This window comes from Calonectris borealis, chromosome 26 (assembly GCF_964195595.1).
Source record: "Calonectris borealis chromosome 26, bCalBor7.hap1.2, whole genome shotgun sequence".
Taxonomy (NCBI): domain Eukaryota; kingdom Metazoa; phylum Chordata; class Aves; order Procellariiformes; family Procellariidae; genus Calonectris; species Calonectris borealis.
In genome coordinates, this window is record NC_134337.1 from 751,047 (window position 1) to 771,876 (window position 20,830).

Sequence of the window (20,830 nt, forward strand, 5' to 3'; positions counted from 1 at the left end):
TCAAAATAAAGAGCATGCACAAGTTCAAAAATGTTTTCCAAGAGATAATATGAAGATGAATTAAGAACATAAACGAATTAAGGTTGGCTCCTCCTCCTTCACTTTTTTCACAGGAGGTTCCATTCGAGGAGATTTTTCACGATCAGTGTCCACCTTCTCTTGGGAAGCTTTAGCTGGTTTTATTATATTGTCTTTCTTAGGAGGAACAGCCACTTCTACTTTCCGCTTTGTCTTGCAAATTTTTGCTTTTGGCTTATCCTTCTCTTTTTTCTCCTTTTCAGACACCAGTTTGAAAGCAATAGAATCTGCTTCCATAGGCTCATCTCTCACAAGGGTGGCATTATCTCTGCTTGGGAGCATGAACAGGGAGTCCGTTTTAATGTCTTCTGCTGTGACTGTCTCTCTTGGTTTTCTCGCACCTTCTAACAACTCAGCATTGGGAAATCCTTCATTCTCATCCCCTTTTCTTCTCTTCCCGTGTTTTTTATGTTTATTTCCTTTTCCATCTCCCAGTGGATTTTCCACCTCCTTCTCTTTTGATTTTGTAGGATCCTTGATGCCATGGCTCTCTCTTTCAGAAGGTTTTTCAGGGTAATTTCCAGCTATATTGTGATTTTGGTGGCTCTGCCAAGCAGGATAATCCTCCCTACGTCCCCGAGCATATGGTGAATTCTCTTGTCTGGTCCCAGGTGGACCAAACCTACCTGGAGAAAAGTTCTCTCTGTTTACTGGAGGGTGAGGTTGAGCGCCAACAGCATAGCCCTTGTAAAACTTTCCATGCCATTCTCTGTAGTTCCTTTCCCATTCCCGGTACCTTGCCTTTTCAAATGGATCTCTACAGTCAAGAGATCTGCCAGAGTAAGCTTTCAGATCATATGGTGGAACTTCTCCGTATCTGTTAAAATACTCCCTTCCTCCTTCCCCTTGAGGTATAGTCTGTTTAGTGGGAGACTGGCCTCTAAATACTGGAGACCTTGACCGTGAATGGCATCTTCTGTATGGGGGTGACCTTGACCTTGAACGCTGATAACCGTGTGACCTTGACCTAGAACGATAGTTACGCCTCTTCCCTTTGCCTCTTCTTGGATACAGCAGCAATCGCGAGTAGGAACGAGAATGGGAAGGGCTAAATGATCGAGAGTAGGAGCGAGTGCGGGAAGAACCTGATCTTGATGTGGAGCAGGTAGACGAACTTGTAGAGTAAGATGAAGCACTATAAGGAGACTTGGACCTGAAAAAAACCACAACACACAAAAAAAGAAATGAAGTTAATTCAAAACAGTCACTCTCCCCAATTGTTTTCCTCCCAAATTTGGTTTGTTTTTTTTTTTCCTCTCCATATGCTTATGTCAAAACTTCTTTCAGCTGCTGACATAATGCTACTGCAAATTGAAGAACTTGATAAAGTTTTTCAATTACATTTGTCTTAATTATACACGTTTACCATCTGCAACGAAAAAGTATATTGGAAAAAACACTGTGCCGTTTTTCCTTATGTCAGATGCACTTCAGTGTAACTGCAGTCCGATACGCTATCGAAATACAAAAATGAAAAACAATGCAACTTCATTGAGCCAAATACTTACTCCTCTATAAGTGTCCGTTGTTCTCTGTAAAACGCCTTCCTAGATAAGGGAGGCCAATAGCATCCTGGCCTGTATCAGAAACAGTGTGGCCAGCAGGAGTAGGGAAGTGACCGTCCCCCTGTACTCGGCACTGGTGAGGCCGCACCTCGAATCCTGTGTTCAGTTTTGGGCTCCTCACTAGAAGAAGGACATTGAGGTGCTGGAGCGTGTCCAGAGAAGGGCAACGAAGCTGGTGAAAGGTCTGGAGAACAAGTCTTATGAGGAGCGGCTGAGGGAACTGGGGTAGTTTGATCTGGAGAAAAGAAGGCTCGGGAAGACCTCATTGCTCTCCACAACTATCTGAAAGGAAGTTGTGGTGAGGTGGGGGTGGGTCTCTTTTCCCAGGTAACAAGTGATAGGACGAGAGGAAATGGCCTCAAGTTGCATCAGGGGAGGTTTAGATTGGATATTAGGAAAAATGACTTCACCAAAAGGGTTGTCAAGCATTGGAACAGGCTGCCCAGGGAAGTGGTGGAGTCACCATCCCTGGGGCTATTTAAAAGACGTGTAGATGTGGTGCTTAGGGACATGGTTTAGTGGTGGACTTTGCCGTGTTAGGTTTTTGGTTGGACTCGATGATCTTAAAGGTCTTTTCCAACCTAAATGATTCTGTGATTCTATAAAGGAGGTGCTTGTGTCATTGGGATGGTATTTGAATGAGCCGTTGGTACTGCTGTTGGTACCCAAGCTGATGACGTTTGCAGGAGCTGGGGGATATCCTGGAGGGGGGACAGTGTACCCAGCAGATGGAGGCTGACCAGGTGGAAACTGAGGAGGAAACTGTGGTGGTGGTATCCCCATGGAAGAGGAAGTGCGTGGGGTGCTGGAAGATACCAGGGAGGTGGAGGCACAGGCACAAAGACTGGTGTTGATGCTGGCAATTGTTGGGGCCTGAGCCCTTTGGGTACGTTCACTATGTGGGCGTCCTCGATTTGAACTTCTAAAGAAATCCAAAACCATGTGTCACTGTTTGTTAGGCTCTGCCCTGACTTTAAAGAGGAAAGTGAATGAAGCAGAAGCATGATGGTGAGCACTTCTTGTGCTCAACTTAAGCATTTTTCTCCCTGCTTTCTGTTCATTAGAGACTACGCTCATTTCCTGATCCTCATACTTGCCTTCCACATCCTCACCCCCAACAGTTCATTCAGTCTTCTCTCCTTATACTCAGCTTTGCACCTGTGGATGGAGGCTGCCCACACTTGAAAGAGACTCCCATCTCCCGTGGGCCAAGTGCCCACTGCTCCTCTGCCACTCCTTGATACACTTAATACATCACACTTCTGATCTTCCAAGTACTGCACAGATATTAACTAACCTTCTCTGGAACTTCTTTTAACTTCTTCCACATACGCTTCCTATGTTGTTGCCTCATCATGAGGTATTTGGCCTGGTCCTGTCCCTGAATTGTTATTTTATTGCTGACTGAATTGGAGATTTTAGACAACCTGTGGGATGGATCCTGGTTTTTCTTTTGATTTATCTTTAAGATTTTATAAACACAATGCACCCTTACAATCTATCTATAACAAACATATAGCAAAAGGAAGGACTAGCTTGACACTGCAGTAATAGGTAAAACAGGCTCCTCTCTCTCCAACTGAGAGAAAGCAGGTTGGGTATTTGAGATGACTAAATTGAAGAAATTCAAACCTGTCATAAAATAACAGCGTTGACTTTTCCAACCATTTGCTCATTCAGTATCAACTAAGTTGTTAAAAAAAGAATGTTGGGAGGCTGATTTCTATTGGGAAATCAGTTTCTTCAGCCCTATTCAGCCAGTAATCAAGAGGGTGGCTTTCCACCTGATCCTATAATGATCTTTAATTTTTATATGTACTTACGGTTTCCTCAAAAAGTGTTCATTTTTCAGAGTCCTCTTTTCAATCATGTACCAGAGTTTTATTTTAAATAACCTTACTGCAAGCACAGATCCCCTTTGTTAAAGCCAATTCAAATTAAGCCATTTAAAAATTGGATTCTCCACAACCATCTGTGCATACTTACTTCATTATAAATCAGCTGTTGTAGAAGTTATGTGTTACGGCCTCATTTAACAGGTTACAAGTAGTAATCTATTGAATTTCTGTAGAATGCTTACAGTTCCCAGCCTAGTCTGCTGAGTGAATTGTATTGACTCTCATTGGATGAACTTCTGGAGTGGGAAGAGGAAAAAGAAAAAAATCCCATTCAGTTTCTCTGAAGATAATTTTTTTACAGAAATTCTGAAGATATAGTTACTTACCAGTTGTGGGTATTGATTGTTCTTTGGGGCCGAGAAGACTTGGTAATGCTGGTTGTCTTTGTACAGGAACATAATAGCTCTCGTGAATAAATGCAAACAGTTGGAAAATAAGCTCTGCTAAAATACAAGAATCACTGCATATGTTGAAATACAACATACCTTCTCGTCCAACAAACTGCAGATTGACAGAGAAGAAGATTTAGAAAGTTCGGCGGCAGTCACCAGAGAAGCAGGAGGTATAACAGCCGTGAGTGCTGGTGGCGGTGGCTGCTGCTGCTGTTGCTGCTGAACCTTCTTATGGATATATATGAACACATCTCATGAAACACGGATATTAATGACTGGTAACTCAGAGTTTATCTGTATTTAAAGTACTTCAGCGTTAACGCCGAATTTGAAAGTGAGGCAATCATGTTAAATGAAAGTGTGACCTGAATTTGCCAGATTATCTTTAAAGAGTTGTAAGCTTCTGTAACAAGAGATAATGTATTTGAAAAGTAAACTTAGCCTTATTCAGTTTAGCCTTGCTGAAGGAGATGTAAATTAATATTTTCTTCCCTTTCAGCTTTTTACAAATAGACTTCTCTTACAAAGAGTTTATGTAAAAGTCATCATGTTACCTGGCGTAGGAACTTGTTGGCAACTAACGCATCAGGAGAAACATCTGTCTGATGACACGTTGAGCATGTATATTCCTCAGATTCCAGTAATGCTGTTCTAATACCTGTGAATAATTAGAATAATCAAAATAGTTTTTAGCCAAACTAAGGAAATTTTGGGGGTTCTAATCAATTATAAAAAGATGTGAATTATGATTAATGGTCTTGAATGGAGAGCATGAAGCTATAAATGTTCAATAGGTTAAAAAATATCTAGTATGCAGCAAATAACTATACAGTTTTGATATTTCACTGCTGTAACATTTGAAGATGTAGAGTAGGCTGTGTCTTGATGTTTCGACTAGTCTTCTCTCCACTATCTAGTACAGTAAGAAGTCACCAACCTCAAGGTTAATGAATAAAACGCATCTCACAAAAACATTAGTAGGCTTGAGTTCTGAAGATTTTAACCAACTCTCCCATGGAGAAGAATGTGGATTAAATGCCTAACTATCCATTTGTGGCAGACCACAGTAAGTCACCAGAGTTAGCTATATCATTTTGTATGAGAGAAAAGGCTGTGGACAAACTAAATGCATTCAATATCCAACACTGTAATCACCTGCACAATTCTGCACTCTTCTCATACTCATCCTTCCGCATGTAAAGAGGATTTAACTAGCTATGTAAAAAGGGGAAAAAAGCTTTCCGGCTTTTTTTTTTCCTTTATAGGAGAAGAGTCCTTTCCTATTCAGGGTATACTTAAGTATTAAATAGAACTGGTAACAAAGTAACTTTGTTATCTCCTATTTCTGCTTTCAGAAGACCAGATGTGATGTTTTGAATTAACAAACATGGGAGTGACACTTACATTCATCACAATAACTGTTTCCACAACAGGGACTATCAACTGTATCAGTCATTGTATCTTTACAGATGAGACATAACAACTCACCTGGAAGAGGATCATCTGAGGAGGAGGAGGAGGACTCAGGCCCCTCGGGTGAGAAGGGAGGCTTTTCCTTCTTTCCTCTTGCATAAGCTTCCCTGGAGGGGGGGTGGGGAAGGAAAAAGAAAAAAGTTAAAGATGGGTAAAGGAACACTTCTCCAAGCTTTGGATTTTATCAAAGGAAGACAATAGATGGAATTCTTCTCACTCCACATCAGCCTTCGAAAACATAGGCATTTAGTTTAAACTACTTTTCTATAGCCACAACACTAGAAGAGGGAGCGGGGAAACAATTTTCCTTCTGCAGAACTCCTCCATTCTTTGGATCAACTAAGAAATTACCTCAGGCTAGAAAAATAATTTTTTGTCAGCTAGAAATCAGATGAAATGAATCCCACCTCTTCTTTGCCAGAGGGAAATGTAAATTGCAGGCTCAGGATGAAGTTAGCCTCTGAGTAATTACATTTTATAAATGGAAGAAATCTATGTTACAGCTTCTACAAAAGGAGATCCATGACAGAAAAAGAGAAGTGCTACCAAGTGCATTTTAAAACAGCCACTCGTGTCAGCACACAGCAGTATTTTCTTAGTTTATAGCAACAGGAAGACTTCAGTCTGTTTCACACATGGGATTTGATAAAAGTCAGAAGGGAAAGAAATGTCAATCCAACAGCTATTGGTTAAATTTTGCAAGAAGCCTTTGAAACATAAACCAGAAGCAAAACAAGCTTTCAGAGAAAAGGACTCCACTGTGAAGACTACTGCAATGTTTTGCAGAAATACAGACTGTTAGCATACAACAGGTTTAACCAACTTCCAGGCCATGAACGGTAGAACCACCCTATTTTAATATTCGAAAGTATCACAGATTTTATGGTTAAGATACAATGACAATGCTTCCTCCCCCGTAGTTACAGATGCTGGACAACTTGGTTGCATAGCCACTCAGACATGCACGCATGGTGTCTCTCACTCACTTTTTGGCCAGTCCAATGAATTCCATACTTACGCATTAATAGTTGGTATTGCGTATTTTCCAGTGTTTGTCAGCATAGCACCCTTTGTACTGGGGTCTTTCACCTCCATCATGAAACTCCTTGGAATTCCTGTGCTCTTTAATTCTGGGAACAGGCTCAAAATTTTTGTCCTGTTAAGAAAAGAAATGCATCTTACGACCCACACTTAAAATGAAATGTCAATGATTATTTTAAGCAGCAAAAGCCTTTAATCCTCTCCTTTTACCTAGCGTAAGGGATGCTTGACTAAAATACTTATTTTCCTAAATGAATATAGCCAGGATGTTCCAAAGGCTTGAGCAGTGTTTTGAACTCATTCCACATTCTTTGGCTTAACCTCCAGTTCCTTAAGGGTGAAATATCCCTTAGCTCACCATCCACTCAGAAAAGAGATACAAACCTGCTCCTCCTCCAAAGTGCAGTTCAGAGCGAGAGCTTAATTCGGTGCTCTGAATCAGTCACTGGGGAAACTTATATTCACCATCTATATATGAAGGTTGAATTCATACCTCATGCACATACATTCAGTGACTAACGTTAAATGGCATGAATGCTCAACCAGAGGCTTGTGTAATTAAAACACGCAAATGTTCAATAGATGGGGTCAACAGAAACATCTTGTTTTCATACAAAATACTAAAAACTGTGAACTGTCATTAAAAAGAATTAAAACCAGAAAAATTTCCAGTAATATTGAAATACTTAAAAATATGGATGAAAGTTCACAGAGAAAGATCTATGGACATATTTAATGTCTATGACCTAGAAAAAAGAAAATTTTACATTTATAATTCCAGGTTTCCCTTGAATTTTGAAGGGCTTTGCAACATTGCCATATAACCTCTGTATTTCACCCCAAGAGAAACAATTCTTAATGCGAGTATTCATGTATTTGTTATGTAACTGCCAAGGTAAAAAAATTAAAAGCTAAGTAACACCAGAAGTCCCCCACAGTCTTACCCCATTTGTTGGGCAGTTCTTTATGTAGTGGCCAGGTTTTCCGCAACGAAAACAAGCATATGATGGTGGAGGTGGACCCAAGGGTTTCTTCATGTAACTAAGTTTTTTAGGAAAAAAAGAAAAAGGTATGCATGTGTCTCTCTTGTTAAAACAAACATCTTTACAATTTTTCCATAATCTCCAAAGAACAGATTTGACATTATCAACATTTACTTGATTGGATCATATTCCTGGCAAGACTGTAGCATCATAGCCTTTGTTTTATCTTCTTCGGAAGCATTGGCTTCAGCCAGATTGGCAGTCTGTTTAACAGGTAATTATTTGACACATACATTAGAAACACATTTAAGCCCACGCAGCCAAAGACAACACCGCTCACCCAATCCTGTAAAGAGCAGCACAACGCCAGCTGAGGTTGCATGAGAACAGCTGCTTATATAAAATAGAGTCGTCCTGAAGATGTTCTGGGCAGTCCTTACATCATTACATGGTGGTTTATGTGCCGTTAACCTACTTGAAAAGGGCATTCTTGGGCACGCAAAACCTTAGGCTCTGCATGTTCTCCCCTACTAACTTCTTCATATTAAGTGATTTAACTACAGTAAGCAAAACCTGCAGTTTTTTCCATTTGACTGTGTCCTTTTAACATAGAAATTGTGGTATAAACCTTATGCAGAACTGGATCTTCAAATTATTGAAGCTAGCTGATTTTTTTTTAAGTAGTATTTGTTCAAGTGTTTTTATTACACACTAGTCCAGATACAAGCAAGGTCTAAGGGAGTGACTGTAAATGATTTGGACCCTCAAGCACCTATCATTCAGATCAACCACTCATGGTTTTGGTTTTAGATGCATTCATTCACAAAAGCAACTGACTAGTTTCAACATTCTATTAAATGGTTGTTTTATATCTACAGTTTTTTCTCAACCCAGATCGACATCTATGAAATAATTTCCATTAACATTTACAGAGAACTTTACAGATACTTGACTAATTTGTTTGAACCCAAATGGCTTACAAAACACATCCAAAACCCACAAGACATTACTAGGAATAGACCAAAATTCAATATGGCATTTAATGCATAATAAAACAGAAAACTTTTTACAACACATTGCCTCCATGCTAAGCCAGTCTGCTCTAAAGAGGTTAGAGTAAGGAACCGTTTTGAGCTGCTTCATGTTTTGTTCCCGTATTTTTCTGAAATAGTTAATTTTTCTCAAAAGCTTAAATGTGTACACCATTTGGACAGTTTTTCACATTTTAGAGTAAAACTTCACCTGAGTTTACAGAACCAAGGACATGTTTAGGGCCAGCGCTAACAGAGACCAATTTCTCCTGGTGGCTACCTTCCAAACTACTTTTTTTTCCTTGCCAAATGTCCACAATTTAATTTCTGCAGTGAGAGAGGGAAGAAGTTACCGATGAGATTTCTCTTTCTGGGAAATGAACGCCAGCCTTTGTTTTCAGAAGAAAGAACTAGCTCCTCTTCATTAGGCCCTGCCTTCTCTAATCTTTGTAACTCTAAACACTAGTAATTTAATTGGCTAGCACTACACCTTTTAACAAAGTGCAATCCCTAGTGCTTTCCCAAAGTTACACATTGTTGAGCAAAAAAGGCAAGCAGTTCCATAGCAAAACATGGCATTACAACAGTTTCAGAAGGTCACATCTGCTAATATGCCACACGTATTTTCCTGTAAACGATTAGGTACGTTTCCACAATTTACACAGTCTGCGATCAAAAAAATTACATTGTATTGTCCACTGTATATAGACTACAATTTATTAAATTGTGCAGCATTCACAGAATGGATCTATAACTATAATGACTAGAAATTCAAAAATAGCCATGCAATTGTCCATGTTCCAGAAACACTTGGCTGTTGCACACCCCCCTGAAATGTCCATAACTTACAGCCAGTTAAATTCTTCTGTGAAAATTGTGTTCGTTTCCAACGCAAAATTAATGAAATGTATGAAAACCAGTAAACAGCTTCTGAAGTGCTGCTTCTTTGTGTCTTGAAGATGAGTAATACTGCAACATTACGTTGAGACTGATAAGGTCCTCCCCCTTCTATCTTCCCAAACTGGCAGCTACTCTTTACAGGATAGTATCAAAATATACACACATTTTAAAGTTAAAAGAAATACTTTAAATTATTAAAAATTAAAGTTTTGTTCACATTACAACAGCTGTCCAGCTATAGATCATAGTGTAAGATTTAAAAATACAAAGCAAACACTTCTTTTTTTTTTAAGTATTTGACAAGAATATATATACACCTTAGTAAGCTGGGCCAGAGAAATAGATGCAGAAGAGTCATCAATCTGTTCACAAAAAACTAAACACATATTCAAGTTCTACAATCAAAACATAGCAATAGTTAACCTCTACTGTAGTCTGACAGTCTGCACTATATCCTCCGAATGTCACTGAAAGAGCCATTTCCAACCTAGTGTAGTTGGTATTTGTTCAAAACAAAGTCCAAACCTGTGACAGCTTAAGAGTGCCTATGTGGTTAAGGAGAAGAAGCTAAACTAACCAAACCCGCTGGAGATCAACTTATTGCTCCAGAATATCTCAGAGAGGCACCCTTGTCAAATGCTCACAATTGCTTAAAAGTCAAAGGGGTAAGGAAGCTGTCAATTTTCAGCTAAAAAGGATTTAAAAATAAGTTTATCTGAGAAGGAAGCATCACTACAGGAAACCTCTTTTTGGTGTGGTTTGTAAATTAATCAGTTAACGTCTCATCATTTATAAATGCACATGGTTATGCTTTTAGGAACACAGTAGCTGCCTGTCAAAGTAAAGCACAGGCATATCAGCCCTGAAAGATGAACTCGGCCCCTCCTGTCAATAAGTTTAAAAATGCCAAATTCACCATACCCTACCAAACCCAAATAAAAACACCAATCCAAGCATCAGCCATAAAAGTAACCCACCACTTTGTCTAGAAAAAAATAAACTGCTCAAATTATTGAAATAAAGGTGTTTACCATGACAGAGTAGCCTATAAAAACTGAGAAAATTGATTGCTTGTATTTTATTAGGCCACAGGCGATACTATCCAAATTAGTTTGGGAAGTGTGAGAATTTAATATTATTCTCCTTGCTACCAGACCAAAACCAATTTTTCATGATGATGACTGCATGGGTTCAGAGCACAATCCTGTACTTTTTTTCTCCATTGCAACCACACTCCTCCCTCCCAGCTACCTACTGGAAGAGCTTGCAGGAACAAAGTCCTCAGGCCACTAGTTAGAAATGGGCTGCAGTGCTTTTTGAGAACTAATACTGAAATGGTTTTTCCACAAGTAAAAAGGGCAACTCTTATCTTCTTCCGTTTCCAGTATATCAAATTACATTATGCCACAAGCAGCAGTTAAGCTGACACTAGTAAAACATTATCAGAAAGACACAGGAATCACTGCTTATTATGTCTTAAGTTGTTCAAAAACATAGAAAAAAAATTTCACAGTTGTCCTGGTTCCAGCTGGGACAGGGTTAACTTTCTTCCCAGTAGCCTGGGGGGTGTGCTGTGTTTTGGGTTCGGTGTGAAAGGAGCGTTGATGGCCCATTGATGCTTTGGCTGTTGCTGGGTGATGCTTGCACCGGGAGGGGGGAGCACAGCCGGGGTGGTGGACCCAGCTGGCCAATGGGGTATTCTATACCATGTGACATCATGCTCAGTATAAAAACCAGGTGTGTGTGGGGGCTCGGGCCCCCGTTCGTGACACGCGGTCGGCGGTCGGTGAGCGGCTCTGTTGTGCATTGCCTGCTTTGTGTATTCTGTTATTGTTGTTGTTCTCACTGTTATTATTACTGTTCTACTTAGTTTTATTTCAATTATTAAACTGTTTTTATCTCAACCCGGGAGCTTTCCTACTTGTGCCCTCCCAATTCTCTCCCCCATCCCACCGGGGGGGGGTGATCGAGCGGCTGCGTGGCGTTTATTTTTGCTGGCTGAGGTTAAACCACAACAGTCCTTTTTGGCGCCCAACGTGGGGCACGAAGGGTTGAGATAACGACAGATTATTTAGAACATATTAAGGAATTTATATCTGGTAACATATTCGTTTGTTCTGCACCATGCTCCTGTTTTTACTGTACCTGTTAAAAATTGGTGTTGGGTTTTGTAGTCTGTTGTGCTCTGCCGTGATTAATGATGTTTTGCCTGGGAGATTTGTTACTAAAACGCTGGCATTGGGGGTTATTTGGTATTTGGGATTTGTAATGAAGCCGTTTCTGCATTTCGGGTACCACCTCATGGAGACCATTAGCAATTATACCTTTTCCTCCGAGAGATTTTTTATGGAGGAAATAGAGAATGGCACCCTCACTACCTTCATCTCCTTTGTTAAAATAACTTGCCAGTACCTTGAACATCCCTGGGTAGTTAAGATACATCTCTTGGTACTCCTTGGGAATATTGTTGTGGTTTTATCCAAGGTTAGTAAGCAATTTAAGAATGTCATCCAGAGATCTGCCCCAAGGCTGGATAGTTATGAGTGGCAGGGCGAGTGGGATAGCATGGGCAAATGCCTAGGGCGATGGGCACCCCCAGTGTTCTGGAACTTTACCCCTGAACAAGTGAAGAACCCTGAAAAATTAGTAGAATATTTGGAAGAAGTATGCTGTCACCCTGGCCATTCTAGGGAGACGCAAATTACTACAATGTGCTGGGGCCTGGCCCACGCCTACCGAGCCCTGTTTAACACCACTCAGAACCCCCAAGGGGAAGGAAACGTCTCTGCAGCTGATGACAAAGCAACAGGCCCTGCGGCTACCCCAACCCCCCACGGCAAGCACAGCGGCTCCCTCACCCCCCAGGGCAAGCACAGCAGCTACTCCGCCCCCTGCGATAGAGAACCAACCCATGCCAGTATCAGTCGCCCCTATACAAAAAAGAAAATGCACAAGAAAATCAGCTCGTCTAGTAAGGGATGAAGATGAACCAGGGCCATCACGAGAACAGGAGGAGGAGGAGGCAGAACCCGTAAATGAGATGGTGACCACCCGATCCCTATCTCTGGGTGAGCTGCGAGATATGCGAAAAGACTTCAGCCGTCGTCCAGGCGAGCACATCGTCACCTGGCTGCTCCGATGCTGGAATAACGGGGCCAGTAGCCTGGAATTAGAGGGTAGGGAAGCCAAGCAGCTGGGATCCCTTTCTAGGGAAGGGGGCATTGACAAAGCAATTGGACAAGGGGCATAAGTCCTCAGCCTCTGGAGGCGACTCCTGTCAGGTGTGAAGGAAAGGTATCCCTTCAAGGAAGATGTTATATGCCACCCAGGCAAGTGGACCACCATGGAGAGAGGTATCCAGTACCTGAGAGAATTAGCCGTGCTGGAAGTGATTTATGATGACCTGAACAATGAGCAGTTATCCAAAGACCCAGATGAGGTCAAATGCACCCGACCCATGTGGCGGAAGTTTGTACGGAGCGCACCAGCGTCACATGCAAACTCATTGGCAGTAATGACCTGGAGAGATGGAGAGGAACAAACAGTGGATGAACTGGCTGGCCAACTCCGGCAATATGAAGAAAGTCTCTCTTCCTCCCTACGAGCCTGTGTCTCTGCTGTGGAGAAACTGTCTCAGGAGGTCCAGCAACTCAAAGAGGATATGTCCTGCTCCCCACCTGCACGGGCCAGCGTCTCAGCCATTAGGAGCAAACGTCCCTCTGCTCAAGAGAGGAGACATCATGGGTACACACCCCGGGGCACCCTGTGGTTTTACCTGCGTGACCACGGAGAGGACATGAGGAAGTGGGATGGAAAACCTACCTCAGTCCTACAGGCACGGGTACATGAGTTGCAAGGGAAAACAACCACAAAAGGGGGTTCTTCCAGGAAAACCGCTGCTCCAGTCTCCAGTGAGTTCCCCAGACAGAGTAGAAGGGCTGATTCCACTTCCGACCTTAACAAAGGGACTTCTGACTCATACTTACAAGAAGTAGATAGCGAATATGATGACCAGGACTAGAGGGGCCCTGCCTCCAGCCAGGTGGAGGAAAGGGACAACTGGGTTTACTGGACTGTGTGGATTCGATGGCCTGGCACATCAGATCCACAAGAATATAAGGCTCTCGTAGACACCGGTGCGCAGTGTACCCTGATGCCATCAGGCTATAAAGGGGCAGAACCCATTTGTATTTCTGGAGTGACAGGGGGATCCCAAGAGTTAACTGTATTGGAGGCGGAAGTAAGTCTAACCGGGAATGAGTGGCAGAAGCACCCCATTGTGACTGGCCCAGAAGCTCCGTGCATCCTTGGCATAGACTACCTCAGGAGAGGGTATTTCAAGGACCCAAAAGGGTACCGGTGGGCTTTTGGTATAGCTGCCCTGGAGACGGAGGAAATTAAACAGCTGTCCACTTTGCCCGGTCTCTCAGAGGATCCTTCTGTTGTGGGGTTGTTAAAGGTCCAAGAACAACAGGTGCCGATCGCTACCACAACAGTGCACCGGCGACAATACCGCACCAACCGAGACTCCTTGATCCCCATCCATGAGCTGATTCGTCGACTGGAGAGCCAAGGAGTGATCAGCAAGACTCGCTCACCCTTTAACAGTCCCATATGGCCAGTGCGAAAGTCCAATGGAGAGTGGAGACTAACAGTAGACTACCGTGGCCTGAACGAAGTGACGCCACCACTGAGTGCTGCCGTGCCGGACATGCTGGAACTTCAATACGAACTGGAGTCAAAGGCAGCCAAGTGGTACGCCACCATTGATATCGCTAATGCGTTCTTCTCCATCCCTTTGGCGGCAGAGTGCAGGCCACAGTTTGCTTTCACTTGGAGGGGCGTCCAGTACAGCTGGAACCGACTGCCCCAGGGGTGGAAACACAGCCCTACCATTTGCCATGGACTGATCCACACCGCACTGGAACAGGGTGAGGCTCCAGAACACCTGCAATACATTGATGACATCATTGTGTGGGGCAACACAGCAGAGGAAGTTTTCAAGAAAGGGGAGAGAATAGTCCAAATCCTTCTGAAGGCCGGCTTTGCAATAAAACGAAGTAAGGTCAAGGGACCTGCACAGGAGATCCAGTTTTTAGGAATAAAATGGCAAGATGGACGTCGTCAGATCCCAACAGATGTGATCAATAAAATAACAGCCATGTCTCCACCAACTAACAAAAAGGAAACGCAAGCTTTCTTAGGCGTTGTGGGCTTTTGGAGAATGCATATTCCAAATTACAGTCAGATCGTAAGCCCTCTCTATCACGTGACCAGGAAGAAGAACGACTTCAAATGGGGCCCTGAGCAACGACAAGCATTTGAGCAAATTAAACAGGAGATAGTTCAGGCAGTAGCCCTTGGGCCAGTCCGGGCAGGACAAGATGTGAAGAATGTGCTCTACACCGCAGCCGGGGAGAATGGTCCTACCTGGAGCCTCTGGCAGAAAGCACCAGGGGAGACTCGAGGTCGACCCTTAGGGTTCTGGAGTCGGGGATACAGAGGATCCGAGCCCCGCTACACTCCAACTGAGAAGGAGATATTGGCAGCATATGAAGGGGTTCGAGCTGCTTCGGAAGTGGTTGGCACTGAAGCACAGCTCCTCCTGGCACCCCGACTGCCGGTGCTGGGCTGGATGTTCAAGGGGAGGGTCCCCTCTACACATCATGCAACCGATGCTACGTGGAGTCAGTGGGTCGCACTGATCACACAACGGGCCCGAATAGGAAACCCCAGTCGCCCAGGAATCTTGGAGGTGATCACGAACTGGCCAGAAGGCAAAGATTTTGGAATATCCCCAGAGGAGGAGGTGATGCGTGCTGAAGAGGCCCCACTGTTGGAGAAAGTTAGCCAGACTAGGCCGCGGTGGGAAAATTCTGAGTCATGCTGAGAAGGGAGAAAAGAAAGTTATGCTGACCTTGCTCTGTGCAGATAAGCAACTTTGAGAAAGTACAGTATAAGAAAAACAGGATGGAACCCGGACCACGTAGCAGTAACCGAAAGTAGGAGGAATATGATAATGTAATTTTTAGAGCTAAGCCAATGATTGTGAGACAAGTATGCATAAGGTAGAACTTAGTGTATAAATATGTGTAGGGTTTTACAATAAAGTTGAAGCTGGCCTTATCACTCACATTGAGTCAACTGCCTGCCTTCCCTCGCTCGTCGCAAGTGGCACCCGAACAGGGACCCCCATCCCTGTTTTCCACCGGACAGCGAGATTGGAGAAGCACTGGTAGCAGCGACCAGGGAGCAGAAGATCAGTAGACGCTGTCGCGGCGTGCCTGATCCGTGCTTGAACCCAGGATAATTAAGAAGGGGTTCGCCGTCCGATAGAAGGCTACCCGTGGGAAAAGGCTGCAAACGACCGGATAATTAAGAGGGTCAGGAGAAGCGCGCAATGGAAGTAGAGGTAGCCTTCGATATTTTAAAATGCTTTTTAGAAAAGCGGGGAGTAAGCCAATTAAAAGACCTGGCTGGTTTAATTGCGTTAGGGAAAGCGAAAGGGTTTTTTAAAGACCCTGAAAGTATGTTTGAAGTAGACGAGTGGCGTTCTTATGGAGATTGTTTGTGGGATCTAGTAATTGATGATGATAAATCAGCAAGAAAATTAATGAAATCTTGGAGAGATGTTATTAATTGTATAAAAAGATATAAAACTGAAAGGCGAATAGCTACAGCCGCCTCAGATCGGCTTGAGCAGTCGGATCCTGCCGCTGGACGTCTCACAGCAGGGGGTGACTACTTTTCACCTCCGCCTTCGGGAATTCCTGTTCCTGTTGTTTGCCGACCCTCTCGTCCCCCTCCTGATCCGCCGACAGAAAGGGCTTGTCCCTCCGCACCGCCGGGGGAAAGGGAGGGGGAGGGTCCAAGTGAAAATGAGAGGGTAGACGGTAGCGGACAGGAGACTGCTCAAGCTGAAAGTCTTCTAAAGGCCTCACCCCCCCCCACCCCCCCACCCCTCACCCCCCCACCCCACCCCCCCCGCCTCCCCCCCACCTCCCCCCCCCGTCCCAAGCTCATCAACAGCCACGTTTAGTGCGGGTTAGTTGGGACAAAATAGCACGAGAAGCTGTTGAACAAAAAGATTTTGATTTATTAGATCAAATTAGCCCTCAAGCCTTCCCGGTAATCTACCAGGTAGATAACGCGGGGGCTATGACTGGGGTGCATCAGGCCCTAGATTGGAAAATATTAAATCAATTGCGAAACACAGTTAATGTGCAAGGCAAATGCTAAACTATATCTGGGGTAGCGGAATGCTATGTCCAGAAGATATTAAGAACATAATGAGGCTTATTTTGAAGCAATCACAACAATTACTTTGGCAAGCTCACTGGCAAAGACTTTGTGAAATATCTGCGCACTCGCCCCGAGCCCCAAATGATCGTTTAGCTGGAGTAACTGTAGAACAACTAATGGGTATAGGTCCTTTTGCCTCTGTAGAAATGCAGATGCAAACTGGCCCAGACGTGTTGTTAGAATCTATGAAATTAGCACGAGAAGCCTTGCAGAAAGTTAAAACTATACCAGCTCCTCCCTCATATATGTCAATTAAACAAGGAAGAGAGGAGCCTTTTGCATCTTTTGTAGAAAGAGTCACAGACGCTATTGACCGTGCAGATATGGCAGATTTTATGAAAGGACCTTTGCTGAGACAGTGTGTATTAGAGAATTGTAATACTTATACGAAGGGCATCCTTGTCACCTTACCCTTAGACGCCACCATAGAAGTCATGTTAGAGCGAATGAGTAGAGTTCCTGTAGGAGCTCAAGCCATGTTAGTTGAAACAACCAGAGAACTAGGGGAAAAATTAGTCAAGGCGCAGGGACAGGCGTTTGCAGCTCTTGCCCCACTGAAGCCTCCGGATGCCCACCAAAGTAAGACGACTGGCCGACGAGAGTATAAGTGCTTCCGATGTGGCTACCCAGGACATCTGCGTCGACAATGTCCGGAGCTGCCAGAACTGTCAAATGAATAATCATAATACTACGGTCTGCCGGCATTCGGGAAACGGGAAACCGAGCGCCAAGAGCCGCAGCGCGCCGACACCAATCGCGGCTCCGGTCACCTTCAGGCCAACGGCAGCCCCCAACCAAACGACAGTGCAGAGATACCAGACGCCATTACCCAACTTCGACCAGCAACCAGGGGGAGCCTCGGACTGGATCTGGCAACAGCAGTAGATGTCACGCTAATTGACGACCGGCCGCGAAAAATTGCTACAGGAATTAAAGGGCCCATAGTTATCAATGGACAATCTCATGGAGCGTTGTTGTTGGGGCGATCATCCAGTGGTCTCCAAGGACTTTTTATATTAGGAGGACTTATCGGTTGTGATTCAAAAACTCAGTACCCACATCGTTGACCGAGCAGTGGATTGTATTGACCCTGACTTACCTGTGGACTTAACCGTTTTGCACGGCCCCACACATTTTATTGGTGCACTCACGCAGTGCAAAAAGAAAAAGGGGGAGACTGTGAGAGTATTAGAATGGATATTTACTGGAATGCAACCAAAGACTACAATTCAAGATAACGACACATTTGATTGGAATGTGCTAGATTGAATTTATAGCTGTTACTGCTGTTTAGCTATTAATTCGCAGGCTCTTTTGCTTGCCATGGGGCTTGCTTGCCTTAATGTGTATTAGAGTCTTGTGCTCATTAGTGGCTGCTTTTTTGCTCTCGCTGCTTGCTGTACTGCTGCACTGCTGATCGTCTTACTGTGCTGTGCCTGGGAACATTCTGATAACAGCAATGGGGATGCGCCTGGGCCGGCAGATGGCCAGGGCATCGCTGCTGCTTCTGTGCTGCTGTGCTGGACAGGCTGGAACTGCAGCGTGAACTCGAATTGAAGGGACTGTGACCTGTGGCTGAGTCCATGCGGGACAGGACACCCCGAGGCGTCTGTGACTGTGGATAAGCCCATGCCCAAGCAGCAGGAACCACCTGAACCAACGGAGGACAAACTTTACAAGAAGCAGCGCAAGTGCAGCAGTGACCCGACCTGAGCCGGCTTTGGTGCCCAGTAACTCCACGCAACGCACCACCTCTGCTGACCTGAGTGACCACCATAACAGATGGAGCCCAAAGTCATGGACTAAATGAACGCAGTAGACATTTTGTGTACATTTATGGATATTTTATGGACATTTTACAGGGGATGTCCTACGTGTAGCCACCATGGGCCTGGTCTTGGAATCGGCGTGAATCCCAGGGGACTCGAGGCCAGAGAATTATGGCAAGTGGATGTGACTCACGTTGCTGACTTTGGCAGACTGAGATATATACATGTTACGATTGACACCTATAGCAAATTTATATGGGCCACGGCACAAACAGGAAAACGAGCACTCCACGTAATGCGACATTTGACTAGTTGTTTTGCAGTCATGGGAGTGCCACAAACGATAAAAACTGACAATGGCCCTGCATACACAAGCGCCAAAGTGAAACGTTTTTTCCAAACATGGGGAGTGCGACATACTGCTGGTATTCCGCACTCACCCACGGGACAAGCTATCATTGAAAGGGCGCATCAAACGCTGAAACAATATTTGCAAAAATTTAGGGAAATCTCTGATGTACAAGAAAGACTTGTTAAGACTCTTTTTGTGCTAAATCATTTATGTATTTTTGCAGATCAGAAAGAGCCACCAGCATGGGTGCATGGTTATCCTAAAGAAAATAAGGATGACAAGCCAGTTTTCATTATGTATAGAGATCCAGCAACTGGACTGTGGAAAGGTCCAGCAGAAGTGAAGTATATGGGTAGAGGTTATATGTGTGTACTTACTCCCACAGGGCCGAAGTGGATTCCAAGCCGCTGGACCAAAGCTGCTGTTGCTGATGATGATCAATGCAGCTCTGTCTGTACTGATCCCAGCGATGCCGTTGCCCAGCCGTGCGAACTTATGGGTGGCGTGGGCGAATAAAACTGGGACGACAGACTTTTGCCTGAGTTCAGCTACGGCAACTGAGCCCTTTAAAACATGTCTGATAGGCTTTCCTGAAATTATTGCCAGAGATTTTGATAATTGGACGTCTGTAACAGTTAATTGTATAAATGTTACTGTAGCAGATTGCTCGGTACAACTAATAAGAGCCCTAAATCACACTCTCCCTTGGGACCCCCAAGAAATTGACCTTTTGGGGTCAGAAAAAATTGGAAATGCAACTGATAATGTTACTACTCAGACATGTTTTGTGTTTGGCAGCTTTAGCTGCTTTGCCGCACAGGCCCAGACCTTTCAGTCATTGATCGGCATAAGCAGCCGCACTGATGATAACAACCCTTTTGTTAATACCACCGGTTGGACTGTTGTTTCACCTTTTACGAAAGGATTCGAAATAGGCCAATATTGTGGGAATTATAACGCTTCCAAAACATTCAGTGCCTATGGACGGAGTATGAAGGGAACCAGTAACTCTTTGTGGAACAATGATATGGCCAAAGCTCTTCCCCCCGGATATTTTTTGATCTGTGGGGATCGAGCATGGCCTGGCATTCCAAAGAACGCCTTTGGAGGGCCTTGTTATGTAGGTAAATTAACTCTGCTCACAGTTAGCCGACAAAGTTGGCTTAATATAACTACAGTAGCGACAAATCGACACAAAAGGTCTATACATCAATTGCAGGCAGATTGTAACGACAATATAGAATTATGGTCAACCACAGTCAATGTATTTGCTTCCCTAGTGCCTAACATAGGCACTGCGCAAGCGCTGGCTTGGTATTTTATTAACAATTATAGTTATAGTAAAAATAGCATATCACTGTATTTTAAATAATGTTGTAAAAATGAACCACAATGTATTGGTGGTCCAAAAAGAAAAAGGGGGAAATGTTGGAGAAAGTTAGCCAGACTAGGCCGCGGTGGGAAAATTCTGAGTCATGCTGAGAAGGGAGAAAAGAAAGTTATGCTGACCTTGCTCTGTGCAGATAAGCAACTTTGAGAAAGTACAGTATAAGAAAAACAGGATGGAACCCGGACCACGTAGCAGTAACCGAAAGTAGGAGGAATATGATAATGTAATTTTTAGAGCTAAGCCAATGATTGTGAGACAAGTATGCATAAGGTAGAACTTAGTGTATAAATATGTGTAGGGTTTTACAATAAAGTTGAAGCTGGCCTTATCACTCACATTGAGTCGACTGCCTGCCTTCCCTCACTCGTCGCACCCCACCATATAACAAACTACCAGAAAACGAGAAGCAATATGCCCTGTTCACGGATGGGTCCTGTCGCCTTGTGGGAAAACTTCGGAGATGGAAGGCTGCGGTATGGAGTCCCATACGCCAAGTTGCAGAAACTGCTGAAGGAGAAGGTGAATCGAGTCAGTTTGCAGAGGTGAAAGCCATCCAGCTGGCCTTGGACATTGCTGAATGAGAAAAATGGCCAGTGCTTTATCTCTATACTGACTCATGGATGGTGGCAAATGCCCTGTGGGGGTGGTTGCAGCAG

The 20,830-nt window shown here is 43.9% G+C and overlaps 1 protein-coding gene across 1 annotated transcript; it reads right to left on the reverse strand.

Moving 5' to 3' along the window:
• On the reverse strand, positions 1 to 9,773 carry LOC142093081 (E3 ubiquitin-protein ligase RBBP6-like). The gene is given in 15 exon segments (XM_075173958.1): positions 1 to 1,231; positions 1,587 to 1,640; positions 2,256 to 2,321; positions 2,323 to 2,425; positions 2,428 to 2,506; positions 2,508 to 2,565; positions 3,467 to 3,542; positions 4,027 to 4,042; positions 4,488 to 4,591; positions 5,338 to 5,513; positions 6,425 to 6,532; positions 6,534 to 6,562; positions 7,392 to 7,488; positions 7,605 to 7,693; positions 9,679 to 9,773. Coding segments are annotated over 15 exon segments (2,295 nt in total). The 5' UTR covers positions 9,748 to 9,773; the 3' UTR covers positions 1 to 60.
• Positions 9,774 to 20,830: the final 11,057 nt, after the last annotated feature.